The 21405-nt window shown below is 34.0% G+C and overlaps 1 protein-coding gene and 1 pseudogene across 7 annotated transcripts in view; one reads left to right on the top strand and one right to left on the bottom strand.

The window, feature by feature from the left end:
* Nucleotides 1–21405, top strand: part of LOC116090126 — a 1191078-nt pseudogene that overhangs the window by 815592 nt on the left and 354081 nt on the right.
* The window catches only part of Lrp1b (LDL receptor related protein 1B), a 1939581-nt gene that overhangs the window by 242899 nt on the left and 1675277 nt on the right, over nt 1–21405 (bottom strand). For all 7 annotated transcript variants that reach the window (XM_031370139.1, XM_031370141.1, XM_031370138.1 and 4 more), the window contains 5 exons: nt 19224–19407; nt 17823–17908; nt 9737–9859; nt 7516–7697; nt 2146–2345 (listed from right to left, as the gene is read on the bottom strand). In XM_031370139.1, coding sequence (XP_031225999.1) covers nt 2146–2345; nt 7516–7697; nt 9737–9859; nt 17823–17908; nt 19224–19407 — 775 coding nt within the window. The remainder of the gene's footprint in view (nt 1–2145; nt 2346–7515; nt 7698–9736; nt 9860–17822; nt 17909–19223; nt 19408–21405) is intronic.

Raw genomic sequence — 21405 nt, forward strand, 5'->3', positions numbered from 1 at the left:
TGGCCTCGAATTCAGAAATCTGCCTGCCTCTGCCTTCCACGTGCTGGGATTAAAGGCGTGTGCTACCACTGCCCAGCACAATATATTTTCAATATATACCAATAAAATGAATACTTCTGTGTGGTTTTCTTTTTCTTTCTTTTTCCTTTTTATTGGATATTTTCCTTATTTACATTTCAAATATTATCCTCTTTCTCGGTCATTCCCCTGCTTCCAAACTCCCTTATCCCATCCTTACTCCCTCTTCTATGAGGTTGTTTCCCCACCCACCCACCCACTCCCACCTCCCCACCCTGGCTTTCTCCTACACTGGGACATCTAGCCTTCACAGGACCAAGGACCTCTTCTCCCATTGATGCCAGACAAAGCAATCCTCTGCTGCATATGAGCTTGGAGCCATGGGTCCCTCCATATGTTTTCTTTGGTTAGTATTTAGTTCCTGAGAGTTATGCGGGGTCTGGTTGGTTGATATTGTTGTTCTTCCTATGAGTTTGCAAACTCCTTCAGCTCCTTCAGTCCTTCTTCTAACTTTTCCATTGGGGGCCCAGTGCAATGGTTGGCTTCGAGCATCTGCCTCTGTATTTGTCAGGCTCTGGCAGAGCCTGTGTGATTTTCTATATATTAAATTTTAGAACAGATCTATATACTTACAAAATAATATTGTGGATTTAAAATGTAGGGTTAGGGGACACTCTCATAGAGGCAGGGGGAGGGAGAAGTGATGGGGGTATGTGGAAGGAAAACTAGGAAGGGAAATAACATTTGAAATGTAAATAAATACAATAACCAATACAAAATGAAAATAAAGTAGACTCAGCATTCATAGGCCCAGATAAAACTTTGTATCTTCTCATGCTTTGACTATAAGAACATTCATTTTTAGATCTCTTTCATAGAGAGAACTTTTAAAAGTTAAGTATATTTGTGATTTGTTTTGTTGTGAACAACATTTCAAATTATATATTGAGTGATTGTCTACTCTAATTGCACCCTGGTGGGGTTTCTTAGTGTTCATAGTCGTACTGTCAACATTTAACTGTATATACTGAAACACACCGAATCATGGTATTCTGTTATAGGAGCAAATTCAACAACTTCTTCTCAACAGTACTTGTTAGGAGGTTGAAACTGTTTAAGCATCAGCATAGAGGGCATTAGGCAAATTTGTGATGCTAAGGCTTTGGGACATTTTTGTCTTTTCTTTGGATTCACGTGGTTCCAGACTTCTGAGGCCTTCATGTTAGCATACATTTTCAGGGTCTCACCTGACAAGTAAAAGCATCTTCCCTCTTTTCCTTTATCTGTCTTTCTTTTGTTCTTGGGTTCTGTCCTAAGCTTAAAGGACAGAGAAAAATCACACTCTATTAGATTGCACCAAGGGACTGCCCAAAGTGATGTTAATTCAAGAAAATTTCAGTTTCTTTACCCAATGGAAAAATGCTTACTGGCATTTCCAATTTTTGAGAATGCACCTCAGTCTTTTATAGTTTGCTCCATCTGAATCATGGTTGTCCATATTTCTCTTCTTTTTGGAGGCTTGACCTATCAAATGTCTACTTTTTAATTCTTTCATCTTCCTCTAGTTTTACTTAATGTTCATTTTCCTGCTCATATTTACCCTTATATCAAATTCCTTTAACTATTTCATATAATTTTGAAACTAATGAATTATAGAAAGTAAAAACAACAATGTATTGAATTTTGTTTGATATATATATTATTTCATATATATATACACAATTTCTTGAATGTTATTATGTTATGTTAAAGCTGTAAATTTCGCTGCTATAATATATAACTGTACACTTAATCATGTGCTAACTTGACCTTGATGTCTTATTTTACTGCTGATAAAAAGTACTTATTTTCAACTTTTAAAGTAGACTAAAATTGACATGACTGCAATAAAAAAACCCTCATATTCCTAATCAAGTTATCTTTCTATAGCAATTCAGTTAGAAACATGTAAATATTAATTTAAATATTCATTACCCATTAGTTTATTTAGCAACCTATAATTGAAGCAAACTGACACTTTCAAAATAGATCTTAACCTTAAATTAAGGAATATGTTTGATGAAAAAATATTTAAATTAGTATTTTTTGCACTTGAAAATACTGACTTGTTTATACTGTTAGACCAACCTTTGTGTCTATGAGATCCATCCATGTTGCTAAATTCAATGTGATTTTCATCAGCCCAGTAGAGTCTATGGTTGACATAATCTATTGTTAGTGCCATAGGTCGAGAAATCTTGGTTTCTATGACAACACTCTGATTTGTTCCATCCATTCCGACACGGCCAATGTGAGGATACTCACAGCAATCAATCCAGTACAAATTCCTAGGAAACAAAATCAATAGTTATTTCATTGACTGCTCTGCTGGAGTAAAACATTACAAAATATTTGCCTTTTGTGTCACTGTTTCCAAATTAATTCTTAGTGTATCTCTGAATTGTGACTTTCATGACTGGCTTCAGTGCAAACTGTCCTTACTTTTGTTTTTCAAATGAACCATTTATACTGCTTGGGATATTCATTTAACATTGAATATATGTATATATACATATATATATGTATATGTATATACATATATATATGTATATATACATATATATATGTGCATATGTGTGTATGACATATCCCTATTCTTTCATGATAGATGTTATAATTAGAATAAGGACTCCAGTCTCTAGTAGGATGTAGACTACCATCTTTTCAAAGAAGTGGTATGTGGAGTCTTAAGGTAGTATACCCTAGAGAAAGGTTGCTTTGATTCAAATTCCAAATCTTCCCATGACTGTGTGAACCTAGATTTAATTAATCTTTATGAGCCTAAAATTTCAAGTATTGAGAAAACCAATAGTAACCTCAATTTTTATACCATTATAAATTAATACTTAAAAAATTAGAATATAAGTAAGCATGTTAGTGAGTATTTAATAATATTATTATACAACATCTTACATGTAGCATATGTGAATAAATATGCACTTGTTTTACTATCAACCTAGTGAGTTAACTTGTTATATCAGATTTTTCCTGCGTAAGTGTACTATGTTGCTGGATTTCTTTTATACTTACCACTTGACTTACAAAATGAAATGCTCATTAGACCAAACAATACTAAGAAAATCTGTACTGTACTGAAAGAAGATATCATTTCACTGAGTATAAATGATCTTAACATGATCTATGTTACATTTTGAAGGCAAAGCACCTTTTCCTTTAGATACATAAGAAATATTTAGTGTACATGCATTTTTCAAATTTGTCAGTAACTTTTCCATAAGCAAAATTGGTTTTTTACCTTTACAATAGAACCTCTGTATAATTACCTATGTAAAAAATGTTTGTCATAATTAATATGGGAATAAATTCATCAGTAAAAATGCTTATAGTTCTACATTGTGCCAAATAATAAATAATCTTTATCTAAGATCAAATAAGAAAATTGTTAGTGTCAGCATTGATTGTATAATTATATTATGAATAAATATTCCAAAGAATATCTGGTTGTAACAACAGATTCTATACTCTTGAAGAAATGGTTGTTTGAAATGAATTCAGTTATAAGTGTCACAGGTTTGTTTTTTTCAAATTTGTACAACAGTTAGAGAAGCTTCTTTCTCCTAATGGTATTTCTAAATCTCAATTGTAAAAATAATCATGCATGATCATTTCTTATGGATTATGCCTAAGGAGAAATATACTGAAGTCAACTATTTCTAATAACAAAATAACTAGAAGTGTTTTTATGTAACTGCAACATCTAATGAAATAGTGAGCTTCCTACACAAAATTAGAAATTGAATTTTTATCTTGGCATGTCATTTTCACATAGCAATCATTCTTTCTTCATCAGTGATTTCTTTGAAATCTGTAGGTCATTTCCAGTTTCAAGTATGTATCTGTTTTGCAGAATTATGGGTATATGTCTTTATTGCTCTGACCCCATACTTTTGTGTATCTCCAAAATGTGTATTACCCATTTATTGCCCTGGTCCACAGTGAGTGTAACAGACACCATAATCTTTAAGCTAAAAATATTCAATTTCTAGGTGGAAAGATAAGGCATTTACAATAATAGGCAGCTCCATATTCTTAAATGTTTACTATTTGGTATCCACTTAGAGACATCTAGAAAATATTTCACATAGGAAATATTTCTGATCTCCTTGGAAAACAACGATATTATTCAAGTGGATAAACACAAGATATGAAAATCCTCATCCCAGTAGGTGCACAAGCCATCCATTTTCCTACCTTGTATGTCTCTTCCTATATTTTCCGTGTCTTCGGAGGACTGACATAAGATAAAATATATAACTATGGAATAATCATTACAAACTAATTTCTATTATCATCACATTTATCCACAATAATGGATATAGATTCTAAGTATGGAATGTATCTTTTTCATATAATCATCAGGATGATACATGCTATTATTTCAGCAGTTAGTTAATAAATCATTTGGAAAAGAGCTGAACAAAAGTGTGTTTTTAGACATAAAGTATGGAGCTAAAGTTATAGTTCTTTGAAAAAGTTTTAGAAAGATTGTTTGAGGTCCTGTATTTAAAATAGCAAGGCATACTTGCAATGATTTAGGTAGTATATTACAAATTCATGTTTAAAATACTCCTTTTATTAAAGAAAATTTAACAGTTCTGATAGAAATATACAGGACTTGTATGTCTTCAGCTTTCCTCCCTTTGTTTGGGTGTTTACTGGATTCTCAAGCCTTGATCATTTTAATAATAAAACTTCAAATATGATGCAGTAGAAAAATGTGGGACTATAGCCTGGATATTGAATTAAAGCCCTAGTTTAATATTGCACACACTAAATGATTCTGAGAAAGTCACTTAACTAGTTTGAGATTGAATATTCTTATATTCAGTATAATAAAAGTCATAAAATAATCACATTTTTCTCTGAAGCAAATTTAGAAAACAACCCCAAAATGCCCTTTTCAAAGTTTTGATGTTTCATTGCATTAACCAGCTTAGTGATCCCATGGACAATTCTTGACTTATCTCTCACCAACAACAGGAAAGAATTCACACCTCTTCATAAAATAGGATACTGTACTGTTCCTGCTGACCTCATTGGGACCCCTCAATTGAACTCCCGAGGCAGCAGCTAGGTTTGGCTCACCAGGTGTCTGGAGTCAGCTCCAGGGATTAAGCCAGAACCAGGAGCCCAGAATTCAAAAAGAACTAAAACTTTAATCCGCTTTCCTGCCTGGAGCCCTCGCTTGCAGGGGCTTATTTACATGACTGATATGTACTGATATGCTTGTTCCCTGTTCTCACTTATATGCTAAAAGACATAAGACTGTTTTGCCTCAGGTATAAATATCCCGATTCACTAAGTAAAGATCACTCCTTGATAAGCATCTACTTGGCATCGTTCCTTGTCTCTCCTAACCCACTTATTTTCACAGAATCTCGACTTCCCCAGTTCGTGAATCACCCACCGTATGAAGTGAAACTGCGGGCCGGTTTCCTTCAGGATACTACTCAGAATGGCAGATTAAATCCCTTGCTTATCACAGTAATGATGTAATGTTAAAAGGTCTTAATTATATTTCTATTGAACAGCTTCATAGGTTTCGGTGGCATCTTTGAATTGGAACCATACAGTATTTTATAAAGGAAAGGCATTCTCTGTCTAAGGCCCTTCTTACAACTGCTAAATCCAGATTACCTATTATCTCTTTCTGGAGAACCAGGAAAATGGCAGTATTGAACTGTAAGTATTAGAATAGGTGGCTTTGTTTCATAAAACAATACCATTTTATTTATTTCTTTGTTTATAAAATGGTATACAGGTATTATAATCCAAGTATTATCCAAAAATGAAAAATCAAAGGAGTCCTTTATCATTATTATCCACAATAATATCTCCTTAACTATTTTAGCCGACAATTTTAGTGATGGGATTATGTTGGTGACAACTAAACACTGTGTTCAGTTTATAGCATAATAACTATATCTTGGGAGAAATAAAACCCAGAGACTGATCAGCTGTACTAACTAGACTATGAACAGTGTTTGATTCTTAAACAAGAAATTCTGAAATATCATTTATATAAACTGATATTGTTTCTTTCATTAGAAGTAAAGGATTTTCAATGGCTTAGTAAAAGAAGTCGAAGCAGTTTGCGTTTATAAGCAGTACAACAAATGGAGAGTCAAATACAAAGTTTTTTGACAAAATGGAAAAACAATGAAATAATCTACAAACTTATGAATGAATAAAGTAGAGGCTAAATTCAGAATATCTGACAAACGTTTACTAAACCACTCATAGGAACACTAATGTATAAATGGTTTGGTTAAAATTCCTTTCAACATTATGTTGGTATGTTAAAGAAAAATTAAAATATAATATATTATTACATAGAGTAATGTTGAAATGTGTACAATCCCTTTGAAATAGCAATATAGTGCAATCTTCTATGATTCCATATACTTCAGCTGAATTGATGTTTAAAGTTAAATAATCCTGTATATTAAGACATAATCATTTCCCACTTACAAACATGACAGAATAAAACAGAAATAGACTGTATTAGCAATAACCAAAATTGAATGGCGGCTAAAGTATCAACTATAGTTGATTATCAAAACACACTTTGGAAAATGAATTTCCACTAAACTTCTGCTGGGTTCTCAGAAGATGTCCTCTTCTCATACAACTGGTTGTCTCTAAATTTCTTATTTTAATCTGCATGTTAGGTAGATTGAACTACAGAAGTAGTTTTGAGCATGTAATTATGCTACATTATAGTGTAAAAATTGAAAGTTGTGCATTCTATACTTACCAAAACAATGTAATTGGAAGTAAATAAAAATAGTCATAATGTATAGATTTTGCCCTCACCATAGAGCTTTGACACATTAATGGATGTGGCCTGCTGCTCAAAAATATCTTCAATATGCTCCCCATTCTCATGCTCCACAACTAATTTTTCCCATGGTACTCTGCTTTTCCTCTTGATGATACAATCTCATTTGCTATCTTAAGGTACCAAATATGGCTCCTGCTTTTAGAGTAGTGCTATACTGTGTGCAGCTTTTAGAGTAGTGCTCATACTGTGTGCAGCTTTTAGAGTGGTGCTATACTGTGTGCAGCTTTTAGAGTAGTGCTCATACTGTGTGCAGCTTTTAGAGTAGTGCTCATACTGTGTGCAGCTTTGTCCAAGTGAGCACTTTCAGGGTCTTCTTCTTCCCTTCACACAGTTTGAGGCATCACCATCAGTTGAGTCTCTTTGTTGTGTCCATTTCATTGACTTTTTAGAAAAGTATTTTCATATATTTAGAAAGCAGATATCTTAAATAGATTTTAAATTCATCGCTTTGCCTGATATGGCCATGCTTACTGAGCTTAATTGTAAAAAGTCCTATACATTCATATATTACTTTAATTTTCATATCAATAACCTAGAGAGTTGTCACAATGAGAATAGTCTAAAGATTTAGGATTTTTAACAGTTTTACAAACCCGGCTCGTGGATCTAAAGACAGGTCCCTGGGAAACTTCAGCCTTTTGCTAACAAGTACAGTAGGGTACAAGCCATTGAGTTTGGATACTTCAATTATCCTTTTCTCCGTGTCAGACCAATAGAGGTTTTTGCCAATCCAATCAACAGCAAGTGCATTGGGGACAGCAGTGTTATGCACTACCTAGCAAAATAAGAATTTAGAAAGTTAACAATATAAATGACTTCAATAAGAATCAAGCAATTGTTTCTTGATTTTAATTGAGATACAGAATTCCATTTAAACTGGAGAAATTAAATTTAGATAAAGAAGAGAACAACTTACCACAACACATTACTTATTTAAAAGAATTATCCAGTGTGTATTTAGTCTTCTAGAAGTTACATATATGTTTATAAAATTATTGCAAATAAATAGATCCTAAGTAGATGTGGCACAGTTGGTGACCACATTTCATTAGTGTTTATCTACTTATCCTCTCAAACCCTGGGAAAAATTTCTATCACATGTGCATACAACCCCTTATTAATATTAATTTTTATCAGATGTTGTCATGTCTTAATTAAAAATTAAGACTGACTGTGCACTGTGTTTGAACATAACCAAGTAGAAATAAAAGAGTTTAGCTTCTGCAATTGTTAAGGTGTTTGGATTTAGGTATAAAGATACACTTTTTAAAGATGTATAAGTAATTAATGTTATATATGATAAATATTTAAATTCTTAGTACTTTACAACTATGAAAGGAAAGAATTTGAATCACAGAGGATCATTATACAACCAGAGGCAAAACAATATGAAGTTTTGGAGTCACCCATTGTCTATGCAGCCAATGCTAAGGACATAGGGAAGCAGCAGGATTTGAGGCTGCCATGATACTCCCTTAGTGTTTTAACTGCAAGACATATTTGCTTCAGTTTTCATCTAAATTCCAAAATTTAAAATTGACCTTGCTGTTTCAATGAACATCAATGAACAATTTAAGGTAACAATAGAATTGGAGTTGAACAGTGATAGAGATGTAACTTTAAAAAAACATCCTCAAAATATATAAAAGTGGACATTATTAAAACATGTCTTATAAGAAAATATATGATTGAGTTTCATAGATTTGATGCAGACTTTCAAGATTTATCAGAGAACAAAATCTGCTCATTCTTTTAACTACATCAATTGTCCTGCTAAGCAACCTGCTCATATAGTCCTATGATTCACAAGTCTTTAAAAAGAGTATTATTTATTTATTGTGTGTTTGTTTACATGTACAAATATCAGCATGTGCAGGTGTCTATTATGCAACCTCCGCATGCTTGGTACCCACAGAAGCCAGAAGAGAGCTTTTGGACCCTGGAACAGGAGTTACAGACAGTTGTGAGCCATCTTATATGGGTGCTGGGAATTAACACTGAGTCCTTTTCCACATTGAGGAACCCATGGCTCCAGATGCTTAGGCAGCTGAGGATTGCCTTATTTGGCATCAGTGGGAGGGGAGCCCCTTGGTTTTATGGAGGCTTGATGACCCAGTGTAGGAGAATGCTAAGGCGCTGAGGCAGGTGGGGGTGAGTGGGTGAGGGAGCACACTCATAGAAGCAGAGGGAATGGGGAGAGAATAGGAGGTTTATCGGGGAAGGGGAATAACATTTGAAATGTAAATAAATAATATAACCAATAAGATAAAATAGAAAGAAACTGGGCCCTTTTCAAGAGTATCAAGTACTCTTAGTGTTTGAGCCATTTCTCAAGCCCCTAACAACTTCTATATAATACATCTTGCAGCATACACACTGAAGTAATGTTTTTATCTAAAACTTAGCATAACATTAAAGTGTTACTTGGTAGCTCATATTTAGAATGTGACATGTATTTAATTATAAGGTAATACAAACATTAATAATTGTACACATGTACATTCAACTATTTCCAACAAAGTAAATTTTAGCAGTTCTAAAATTTCAATCAAACATCCATTGTTTGTTAAAGTTACAAATCTTCTCAAATAGCAGGAAATAATAAAAATATAACATAAAAATAAAATATTTATAATTTAAAATTTTAATAATTTAAAAAATGAAAGTATAAAATGAAAAATTTAAAAAATGAAAGTATTAGCTTGAATTCAAGCTAATATGCTCTACAAATAATGATTTGCTATTAAGTAAGATTTTATGTCCTATTCAATAATACCAATGAAGTATTCAGTAATTCTCCCTATATATAGTTACCTTGATGTCACTTCCATTTAGACACATTCTGTTTATGCGACTTCCATTGGGTCTGCTAGAATCAATCCAGTATATGAATTCTTCTCTATAATCGAAGTCTAGAGCAATTACAGTGTTTAATCCCTAAAAGTAAGAAGGAGCACACTTTCAGTAACAGTTAGGATCATTTCTAATGCTTAGCACCCAGAGAAATCACCATCTCTCTTTGAATATAAAAGATTGCATTTACACTAACATTTGTGACAAATATTTTAAGAACATAGTATGTGTATATTTTCTTCATACTACACATTTAAAAGATATATTATTCATTTGAAAATAATGTCCTAATAAGAAACAAAATTTTTCAATATTTATAATCTTTAAAAAAATAAGCATTTAACAATGTGAAAAAATTAAAAAGAGAAGGGTATAGCAATAAATTAATTCTGTTCCTCTGCCTGGGTTCTTCCTCTATAGAAGTTGGATCAAATATCTTCATATAAGAACAAACTATTGAAATTGATATGGGAAAACATAACATCAAGAAGTTCACAGCTGCAAAACAGAAAAAAATTCATCACTGAGAATAGGAAATAGATATAAATTCCACCCTAGCCAAAGAGCTATTTGCAACTGACAACTGATGGGAGAGGAAAATATGAGATTTCTCCAATGGCATGACACTGGATTTAATCACTCACTGATTAATGCTCCAGGAAAGGCCCCATGCCTGAGAATAGTTGGCCAACACAAAGTGGACTCCAGTTTTTGACTGATTTGATAATTTCTGTCTTGTTGGGTTTTATGTTTGTTACTTTCTTGGTTATTTTGATTTTCCTATTTATTTATTTACTTTTTGGTTGCTTGATTACTCCAATCTTTCATTTTATTATTTGTTTATTTATTTGGTTGTTTATTTTTAGAGAAAAAGACAGAGCATGAGGTTAGGCTTCTAGGGAGATGTAGAAGATCTGCAAGTATTTGGAGAGAGGACAAAATATGATCAAAATATATTGCATAAAATAAATGTAAATTAAATACTAAATATTTTAAAAGGAAGCACAAAAATTATTGGTGAGAATATGGGGAAGATGACTTTTTTATTTACTGTAGTCAGACCATAAAATTTGTGGGAAGTCCTAAAACTAATATTAACACTAAGCACATAACCAATGACCTAGATAAGTAAGAAAGTTCATTTCTTCTCCAAAATTGAAGAGCCCGTTCTTTCTTTCAGGATCCCCATCACACTATAAATAGTAACTATCTCTTCTATTATTCTGTTTCATATCATCATAGTGGTCTAGGCTATTTGATTCTCTCATAGCAAAGTACACTTTCAAGGATTCCAGCTTTATTTTCAAATCCTGCAACTCTCCCCATTTATTTTTATTATAACTGTAAGTATAAGATCTACTGAGCCAGAAATGGAGCAATAGCAAAAAGACAAAACATGGAAGAAGAGTAGGGGAAGAATGTTAATAAGAACAAAGTATGTATAATATACTAAAATTTGTTTTTACTTAAAAATTAAATAAAAAACTAAATGAGATAAATTACATTAATATAAATGTAACACCATGTTCACAAATGGGAACACCATAGTTGAGTCATCACATGAAGCGAAATAGTTTGCTTTTTATCTCAGACTGGCCACACAATGGCAGCTATATCCTTACATGCATCTCACTGAGCAGCTTTGGTCATCTGAAAAATATTCCAAAGCTAGTACATGATATACAAGCTCTAGGTGGAAACATTTGGAATTGCCCAGTTCAGAGCTGGGCTTCCCTGTGGTTTCATTCAAGTCTCCTGCTGTGGATAAGTGGGGTTGTTGTTGCCTACACAGAAAAGATCAGAGTGAAAATATCACATTACAGACTAGTATAAGTCACTCTTTTCCCCTTTCATTTCCCACACCTTATGATAGTGTTTTAGACATTTTGCAACCATGTCCCTAATGCATTTTTAAAGTGGAAAAATCACTTGCATAAGAATATTTGTTGGAAATGATTCCATAAACCCAACTCTAAGGTTGATACATCTCAGTTTATATGGGTCTTATGTTTAAGGTCTGGACCTCCAGGAAGAGAGAAACTTCCTTGTTTGCCTTAGCTTTGGGGAAACAGCATTAATAAACATGATAATTACAGAGTCTAATTTCACTTTCCACTTCTACTCTAAGCATTCAGAATTGAATAGCAATTTTGAGGTCTTCAATTTATATTGTCCTTTATAAGAGTCAAACCAAGGTTAAATAGTTCATGCTCATACTTTCTTTCCAGGAATTCCTGAGAATTAAAATGGATTGTGAATAGAAACAATCCAGGAAATTATGGAAAGAAATGGTGGTTTTCTTTCAATTTCTCTTTTTATACTATGTAAGTTCTAGTAATAATAATATAAATGTCACAGGTTCAACTTTTATGCACTATTACGATTAACATAAGCAACAACTTTTTACTTTTTCTTCACATTATGGAAATAATGGTGTGGCAGTTTGAATAAAAATGCCCCTTCATAGACTCATGTATTTGAATAATTGGCCCATATGGAGTGGTGCTGTAAGGGAGTGTGGCCATCTTGGAAGAAGTATGTCACTGTGTGAGAGGTAGGTTTTGAGGTCTCACTTATGCTCATGCTATGCCTAGTGAGGTAGTCTCTTTCTGCTGCCTGTGGATCAAGATGTAGAATTCTCAGCTCCTTCTCCAGAAGCATGTCTGCCTGCATGCTTCTTGCCATGATGATAATGGGCTAAACCTCTGCAATTGTATGCCAGTCTGAGTTAAATGTTTTCCTTTATAAGAGATGCTGTGGTCATATTGCCTCATAGCAGCTAAGATAGATGAACTATCCCAATAGATGGCCTATCCCCACAAAATTCACATGTTATATATAACTAAGCAATATGAAGTGACAATGACTCCATTCAAAGTCTTCATTAAGCTCAAGGAAATGACAGTAAGTCCATTCTTACTGACAATGCTAATCATGAATGATTACAAAATCTAAAATTGGGAACTAACATTAATTATCTCAGCAGATGCTAAAAACTAGAAAAAATCTAAATTAAATTCACTGTACATATCTGAAATGACTACAGAAAAGTAGAATTCTAAAATAACACTGGAATATTCTCCAGACTACTTCTTAGACAACTTAATAAATTCATCTCATAAAACCAAGCACACAAAATACTATAACAGAAATTAGGGAACTACACAGGAGGCAAATTCTTGAATAGTATCCCTGTACCTCAGTCATTAAAACCAACAACTAATATATGAAACCTCATAAAACTGACCAGATTTTACAAGGGTAAGGATACTATCAATAGGATAAAACAGCAGCCTACAGAAATTGGAAAAAATCTTCACCAACCCTACATCTGATACAAGACTAATATTCAAAATATATAAAGAAATAAAAAAATTAGATATCAGCAAACCAATTAACCCAATTGAAAAATAGGGTACAGATGTGAACAGAGAATTTTCAATGAAGAAATCTGTTTTTTTTTAATTTGTTGTTTTATTTATTTACATTTCAAATGTTATCCCCTTCCCAGTTCCCCCTCCACAAACCCTCTATGCCATCCCTCCACCTCTGCTTCTATGAGGGCGCTCTTTACCCATCCACCTATTCCCACCTCACTGCCCTAGCATTCTTCTATGCTGGATTATCAAGCCTTCAGAGGACCAAAGGCCTCCCCTCCCATTGATGTCAGATAAGGCCATCCTCTGCTACATATGCAGCTGGAACCATGGGTTCTTCCATGTGTATTCTTTTGGTGGTGTAGTACCTGGGAGCTCTGGGAGGTCTGGTTTGTTGTTCTTCTTATGGGGTGTGAATGCTTTAGTCCTATTGGTGGGGGGATAATCATGGAAGGTAAAGGGTGGTAGGGACTTGGGAGGAACTGAAGAGGGGAAGGGGAAATGGGGGTAGAATCAGGTGTGGGAGGAGACAGGGAGATGCACAGAGGGTCAGGAAATTGAACAAAGGTATGGAAGATGGGGAACTGGGTATAGTTCCCAAATGTCCCAGATGACAGGAAAGCAAGAAGCTCCCAGGACCCAACAGGGGTGACATTAACTAAAATACCCAAAAAAGTGGAGAGAGAACCTGTAGTGACCATATAGGAGGTTAGGCATGGCCTACAATTGAGCAATAGGGCGACCACCCATGTCAAAAATTTTAACCCTAAATTGCTCCTGTCTAAAGGAAATACAGGGACAAAGAGTTGAGCAGAGACTGAAGGAAAGATCATCCAGAGACTGCACCACCTGGGTATCTATCCTGCATACAGCCACCACACCCAGACACTATTGCTGATCCCAAGAAGTGCTTGATGACAGGACCTTGGTATAGCTGACCCCTGAGAAGCTCTGCCAGAGCCTGACCAACAAAGATGTGATGCTTGCAGCAAACCATAGGACTGAGCACAGGAACCCCAATGGAGGAGTTAGGGGAATGACTTAAGGAGCTGAACAGAGAAATCTTAATGGCTAAGAACTACTTAAAGAAATGTTCGATGTCCTCTGTTAAAGGGAAATGCAAATCAAAACAACTCTATGATTCTGTTTTATATCCTTCAGAATGGCTAAGATAACAAAAATCTCAAGTGACAGCACATAGTGGCAAAGACGTAGAACAAGCAGAACGCTTCTCCATTGCTGGTGGGAGTGCCAACTAGTACAATCACTTTAGAAATCAGTTTGGTGGTTTCTCAGAAAATTGGAAATAGCTTTAACCCAGGACCCAGGAATATTACTTCTGGGCATACAGCCAAAAAGATACCCCAGTAGCCATTCTTCAACTATGGCCATAACAGCATTATTTGTATTACTCAGAAACTAGAAACAACATATATATCCCTCGACTGAAGAATAGATAAAGAAAATGTGGTATATTTACACAATGGAATACTATTCAACTATTAAAAACAAAGATATCATGGAATTCGCAGCAAATGATGGAATGTGAGAATATCCTCCTGAGTGAGATAACCTAGACCCAGACAGACATGTATGGTATATACACACTTAGAAGTAGACTTTAGCTATAATTTATAGGGAATATGAGTGATGAAGTACAGGACAAAAATGTTACAATGCACAGACCGAAAGAAATTATTGGGAATAAAGGGAGGATACATGAATCTTTCTCAGAAGAGGAAACAAAATAGTTTTCAGAGGAGGAAAAGAGAATGAACTGGGTGGGAGAGGAGGTGAGGCAGAGAAATAAGATGGGATAAGGTATGGGGAGAGGGGGTGCTGGAGAGAGCTAGGAATGAGAAAAGAAATCAGTTGTGGAGAGTCTATAGGACTAGCTGAAGTCCTGGGATGGGGAGGATATGGGAACTCTTTGGGTGCAACCCGAGCTGAGATTCCTACCAGCAAGCTACATAAAGACTGAAGTGGACATCTCCAGTAGCCAGAAGAACATCCAGTGGAGTGAGAGGGGCATCAACCAACCTACAAAACCTTCAACCAAAGATGATTCTATCTACAAGATGCACAGGGATAAAAATGGTGTAGAGACTGTGGGAACAGCCAACAAGTGACTTCTCCAAATTGGGACCCTTCCCATGTGAGAGAGACAATGCCTAACACTGAAAATTATAGTCTCCTGTGGTTGCAAACAAGAGCATTACATAACTGTCTCTAGAGTGGCTTCATGCAGCTGAGGCTGGAAACAGATACTGAGACCCACAGCTAAACATCAGGGGAATAATGTGAGACAGTGGAGGATATAGGGCATAGAATTAGGAAGCTGGAGAGAGGTCAAATATACTACAAGAAGATCTACAAAGTTAACTAATCTGGGTTCCTTGGAGCACACGGAGACTGGATCACCAACAAAAGAACATGAAAGTGCTGGACCTAGGCCTCCTATACTTTAGTAGCAGATGGGTACCATGTTCTTCATGCAGGTCCTCTAACTAGTAGACCAGGAACTGTCTCTGACTTTGTTGCCTAGCATTTGATACTCTCCACTACCTGAGTTGAGTGGTTGGGCCTCAGCAGGATGTGCCTAGATTTGCTGGGACTAGATGTCCCAGGGTTGGTATGCAAGTGGGGCTTCCCTTTCTCCCCAGAGAAGGTGAAGGATTTGTAAAGGGAAGGCCACAATGAGAACAGAGAGGGTGTCTGCAGTCAGGATGTAAAGTGAATGAAAAATACTAAATTATTGAAGGATAAATAAATAAATAAATAAATAAATTCATGTCAGTAATATGAAACTTCATTTTATTCAAATAATTTTCTCTTTAGAGGAATAATGTATATGGATAGGGATTCTGTGGTGGTTTGACAATTCCGAAGGTTGAATAGAGAACTTTTGTAAGGAGAATATAAATTTGTTTATAACTTTAGCAAAGAATTATTTGTAATTTTTAGTCATTGTCTTCTACTTTCTTAACAGTAATTCATTTATATAATGGTAATTCAAATACAAATTTGGCAAGGCTAGTATAATAAATCAAAGCTGCTAGAACAGAGGAATTAAAATATTTCCGATCCAGCCAAGAGTGGACATTTATCTGCAGTTGCACCTTAATGCCCACACAATATAGTACTGTTCTCTCTGAAGAATCAGATGTAAAAACACAGCAGCCAAGGATGTACCCAAACTAATTCATCCTTTTGGCTTCTGAGCTGAAAATTAGTTTCATCAAAGTCCTATTTGCCTTTCTTATTTCTGTGGCTAAAGATTTGTGCCCATTTGTTCAAGATGATTAATTTGGAAAATTTTATGTTGTTTCTTTATACAATTTTTTCTGGATTAAATACACTGTTAGAATTGAGTTTTATATTAAAAAGATACTAGACTAATTTCTATTATAACATGCTATTAAAGTACATTTTCTAAATATGATATATGAATTTAAACTATAGCTTGACTAAGACAATCATATTTTACAGTATATATACTAAGAAAATTCTACCTTTAATTATAATTTTATGCAGCACAATAATCTAAGATTTATACTGGCTACAATTAAAATAGTAAAATTCAAAACACTAGAAAAAGCAACATTGCTAGATAGGAATACAACAATGCAAAAATTAATTTTAAAATAATGTATTTTCATTTATTTTGGTAGAGACAAATTATTAAGAAAAAAATTTATCACTTTTTTTATTTTTAGATATTATACCCAAAGAGAGAAAAATGATTCTGCCTCCAGGAATACCTAAAATTTCATAATTTTAAGATGAAATGCTAGGCCAGACCAAACGCAAAGCTTTTCTTTAATCTTTCTGGCCTGCTTCATCACTGAGTAGTCACCATTAATAAGTATTTTCCACAGAGACATAGGTTGGTTGTGAACTTTGAGTAACTCTGTCTTCTTCATTTCTAAATATTTGACTTTCTCTAGAAAGCATTTGAAGTACATTTTCATTCATGTGTTCCTGTTTGACAACAATGCAAATACCAACAGGAGTCAGGACTATATTGAAGTGGTTCTGTTATGTTTTATAGTTTTAATGTTTCGTGGAGAAAAACTCATTCTATCAAAAACAATCTACTGACATATTAGATATGAAAGACAATAAAGAGCATCATGTTTGTGTGTCTTGAGATACAGGACTTTGGAAAATAAAGCAAGGTATTGTCACTAAAATGGTGGCTATACATTCAATTCTGTGGCTCATTTGAGTTTATAAACTGGATATTTAATAACTGGTCCATAAACTGACATAGCACAGTATAAAGATCAGATCATTTAAATTAATAGAAAAAAATCCCATTAATTTTCAAGAGACAACATCAGGAAATTGACAGTATACCTACTAAATAAGACAGGATATTAAATAAATTAAAAGAACAATGTACCACTTTTAGTATGCCATATACTTCTAACATAGCATTCCTAAGACAATTCTCAACATATACTATCTTTAAAGTCTCCCTTTTCTTCCATGCAGCATCATAAAACAACCTGTGACACTTTGCTACTCATAGTCAAAGCACTGTGATCGTTTTTTGTACATACATGGATAGTTAAGCTCTATACATTGTATTAGGTGCTCTATGTGCCTAACTTTACTGATACACCTGGACCAACACTCACTGTCTCACTATCCTGGAGTTAGCATACCTGCTTTAGAAGTGTGTAGTTGGAGCCATCTGTGCTAATTTTTCTAATTTCATGTTGGTCGGCAAGAATTAAGAAGGGTTCTTCATCTAAAAGCAAGTGGAAGATTGTATTAGATATTGGACACTTATGGCTTCCTTTCCAGGCTTCCATTCATTTAGTTTGTAGCAGTGTGAATAACTATATAGTACTTTTCTGCATAATAACAGCAAAAGTCCTCAGGACTTTAGGGAAGTCAAGCACAAACATGCATGAAATACGGGGAATATAAGTAATACAAAATGTATTTTACCCTCAGTTCTCTAGACATTTAATAATGGATTTGGTATGAGACAATATCTAATACTATATCTATTTGGGAAGCATTTCAAAAAAAATATAATGTATAGCTGTTAGAAGCCATAGTAGAGTCAAACATTCAGATAATTAGAAATTCTTTCATGATAATTAACCATTTCTAAGTTCCCTATATTGAGATTTTTTTAAATAAATTCTGCCACTTTTAATTAGGCTTATTTTTAATCTTTTACACTGATAATTCTCTCACAAATGCTTAGCTGACATGCCTTACTATTTTACAAATTCTAAGAGCTACAAAATGTATGACAAAGATATAGAACAAAGTGTTCAGTATGTTCTGAGACTTATTTTTAACCTTTAATTGGTACTCTATAGTTTTTACTTACAAGTAAAATAAATTCTTAAGAAACAGTTCAAAAGTTTTATATATACACATACTTGAATAAATATTTAAATGAAGTCAATATTGTTGAGTTTTCATGATACTTAAAAATTAAAGGAGATATAGTTTGTCTTCCATGCCACTTGCCCACTTTAACAATTATATATTATTTTGTTTTATTTTGATGTTTGATTTCTCCCCTAACTTAAAAGTATAGGTCGTTAAAAAAAGAATGTTTAGACTAAACAGAAATTTAAAATATCTCAAATAGCTAAATTATTGATATAATGGTATATAGAAGGATTTATTATTATCATCATCATTACTGGCCTATGGGTTTTCTGTGGTATGTATAACTGCAAGCGATATAAGAAAAATTATCACAATAATATTACAATACTGTCTCAAAGTGGTGGCAAACATGTGATAGTAATGTGTGGCACAGAGAACCCATTGTGGGGGCAGTAATATCATATACATGCACTCCAACTCTCAGTATCACAAAAGCTCTTCATACTTTACAAGACAATAATCCAGTCTTCCTTTCAAGAGCAGAGAATATGTCCAGTCTACAAAGTCACAGTAACAGATTCCAATCCTGAAGGTAGAATTTTGACTTTTCAGATACAGGAACAAGGATTTTATTTCAAAAAAAATTACTATAACATTCAACAACCATTCTTATCACTAAGCTTGGAACACGGGTAAATTCATTTCACTACCTGAGAGTGACCTGCAGCCATTTTGGTTATCAGGCTGTGTTTCATAGCCTTCTGCACAGCGGCACTTGTAGGTTCCATATGTATTGATGCATTGCTGACTACAGGGGAAACCTGAAGAACATTCATCAATGTCTACACATGTTTTACCATCGTCCTTCAGTTGGAATCCAGGCCAGCATTTGCACTGGAAAAAGAAAAATGAGAATGGTCAAGTGATATTACTGCCATTGCCTGTTGTTCTTGGTTATCTCTTTAGTGAGGCTCACACTGGAAAGACACTTAAATAGATACTGGAAAGTCATCCTGTCTCTTGCCAATAAACCTTAGTAAAATTGCATATATTATGTAAAGGTAAAATAGCAGATAACCTTCTAAATCTTGAAAGAAGTGGATTAACACCTCTAAAACCAGATTGCTAGAAAAAAACCATAGCAAAACCCAGACCAAAGCCTGTATGTAGATATTTCTTCTCTCTTAAAAAAAAAGTTTCTTTTATTTTTGTGATTATAATTTAATTATATCACTTACCCCTCCTTTTCCTCTCTACAAACCTTTCCATGTAACCACTCCTGTTTTCTTTTTCATAAACTTTTGGTATATGCAAGTATACATACATGTAAACATTTATGTATTCCTAAATACATAAATATGAAATGCAAATCACAGCACCATTGAATAACATGAGTTTTACTATGGACTGAAACTATCTTTTGTAGATTGTTGTTATTTAAAAAGCCTTGTCTATTCTGTATTCTTTAAATAAGAGAGTTTGTGGGTATTGAGAACTGAGTTGGGAGCAAACTTTTAAACTGCTAAAAGTTAACATATATAGCTATTTCCTATAAACATTTTATGACTTTGATCATTTATTTCTGAATGAAAGAGAGAGCAGATCTTTTTATCTACTAGAAAGCCTGTCAGGTTTCATGCACTCATAATACTAATTCATATTTTAATATAAATACCCATTGATAAGCAAAGACATAATACTAGACAAATTACTGTGCTGCAAATTTAGATAAATATATTTTCCTGAGTATTTTTATATGAATCCCCTAACTCAGTGGTTCTCAACTTTCCTAATTCTGTGACTCTATTATACATTTCTCTATGTTGCTGTTCCTCCAACTATAAAATAATTTTTGTTGATTCTTAATAACTGTAAGTTCACCAATGTGATGAATCAAAATGTAAATATCTGTGTTTTCTGATGGTCTTAGGCATCTTATGTGAAAGAGTCATTTAACCCCAAAAAGGGTCATGACCACAAGTTGAGAACCACTGTCCTATGCCCTTTTATCTTCCAACTTTCTACTGACATTTATCTCATAATATTCAGCAATAGGGTGCATTGTTTTCACTTCTAGAACCCACTGGCAATCTAGAAAGTACACCCAAACCAATACTTTGATTTCACAGTCTTCTCTTCAGATCTAGGTTAAGACACTGATGTCCCTCAGTAAAACCCATCTTGCAGCCTAAACTACTGAGCCAAGCAGAGCCACATACATTAAGTACCTGAAGTTAACAAATGGCATTGCACTGTGGACCTAAAAACATGGACAATGAAAATATTGGAGGTGGGACAAGACTCAATTAGTGTCAGCTGTGCAAGCAAGAGGAACCTAGTTTGGCTCCTCAATATCCATGTATAAACCAAAAGAGAACTTGGTTGAGCAAGAGATCAAGAAAGGCATCTAACATTGACTCTTACCTCTGGCATGCATGATTACACAGACACAGTACACATACATGTTCCCACATGCATGGGCACACACAAAAGTGCTAAATTCCTTATGGCATTCAATTCATAACTTCATTTTTTAAATAAAGAGACATAAGCAATAAGGAAGAATTTGATAAGATAAAAATTCTATCACTGAAAAATACTAGAAATTATATCACATGATAATGTTGTCAAAAAACCAGAATCTGACTGTTCGACACGAAGTAATATTGAATCAAAGTGCCTTTTAAGGCAAGTGAGTAGTTCAGTAGAATGGCTGCATGTCTTTCAGGACATCTTTTTCTAAATAAGGGCAATAAAATCATTGTATATGCCAGTGTCAGGCTGATAGCAGCTTATCACATACATGACTTCAATAAATCAAACAGAAAAGTAATTTTTTGAGGGAAAATAAGTGAACATTATATATATATATATATATATATATATATATAA

Source organism: Mastomys coucha, unplaced genomic scaffold, assembly GCF_008632895.1.
Source record: "Mastomys coucha isolate ucsf_1 unplaced genomic scaffold, UCSF_Mcou_1 pScaffold15, whole genome shotgun sequence".
NCBI lineage: Eukaryota > Metazoa > Chordata > Mammalia > Rodentia > Muridae > Mastomys > Mastomys coucha.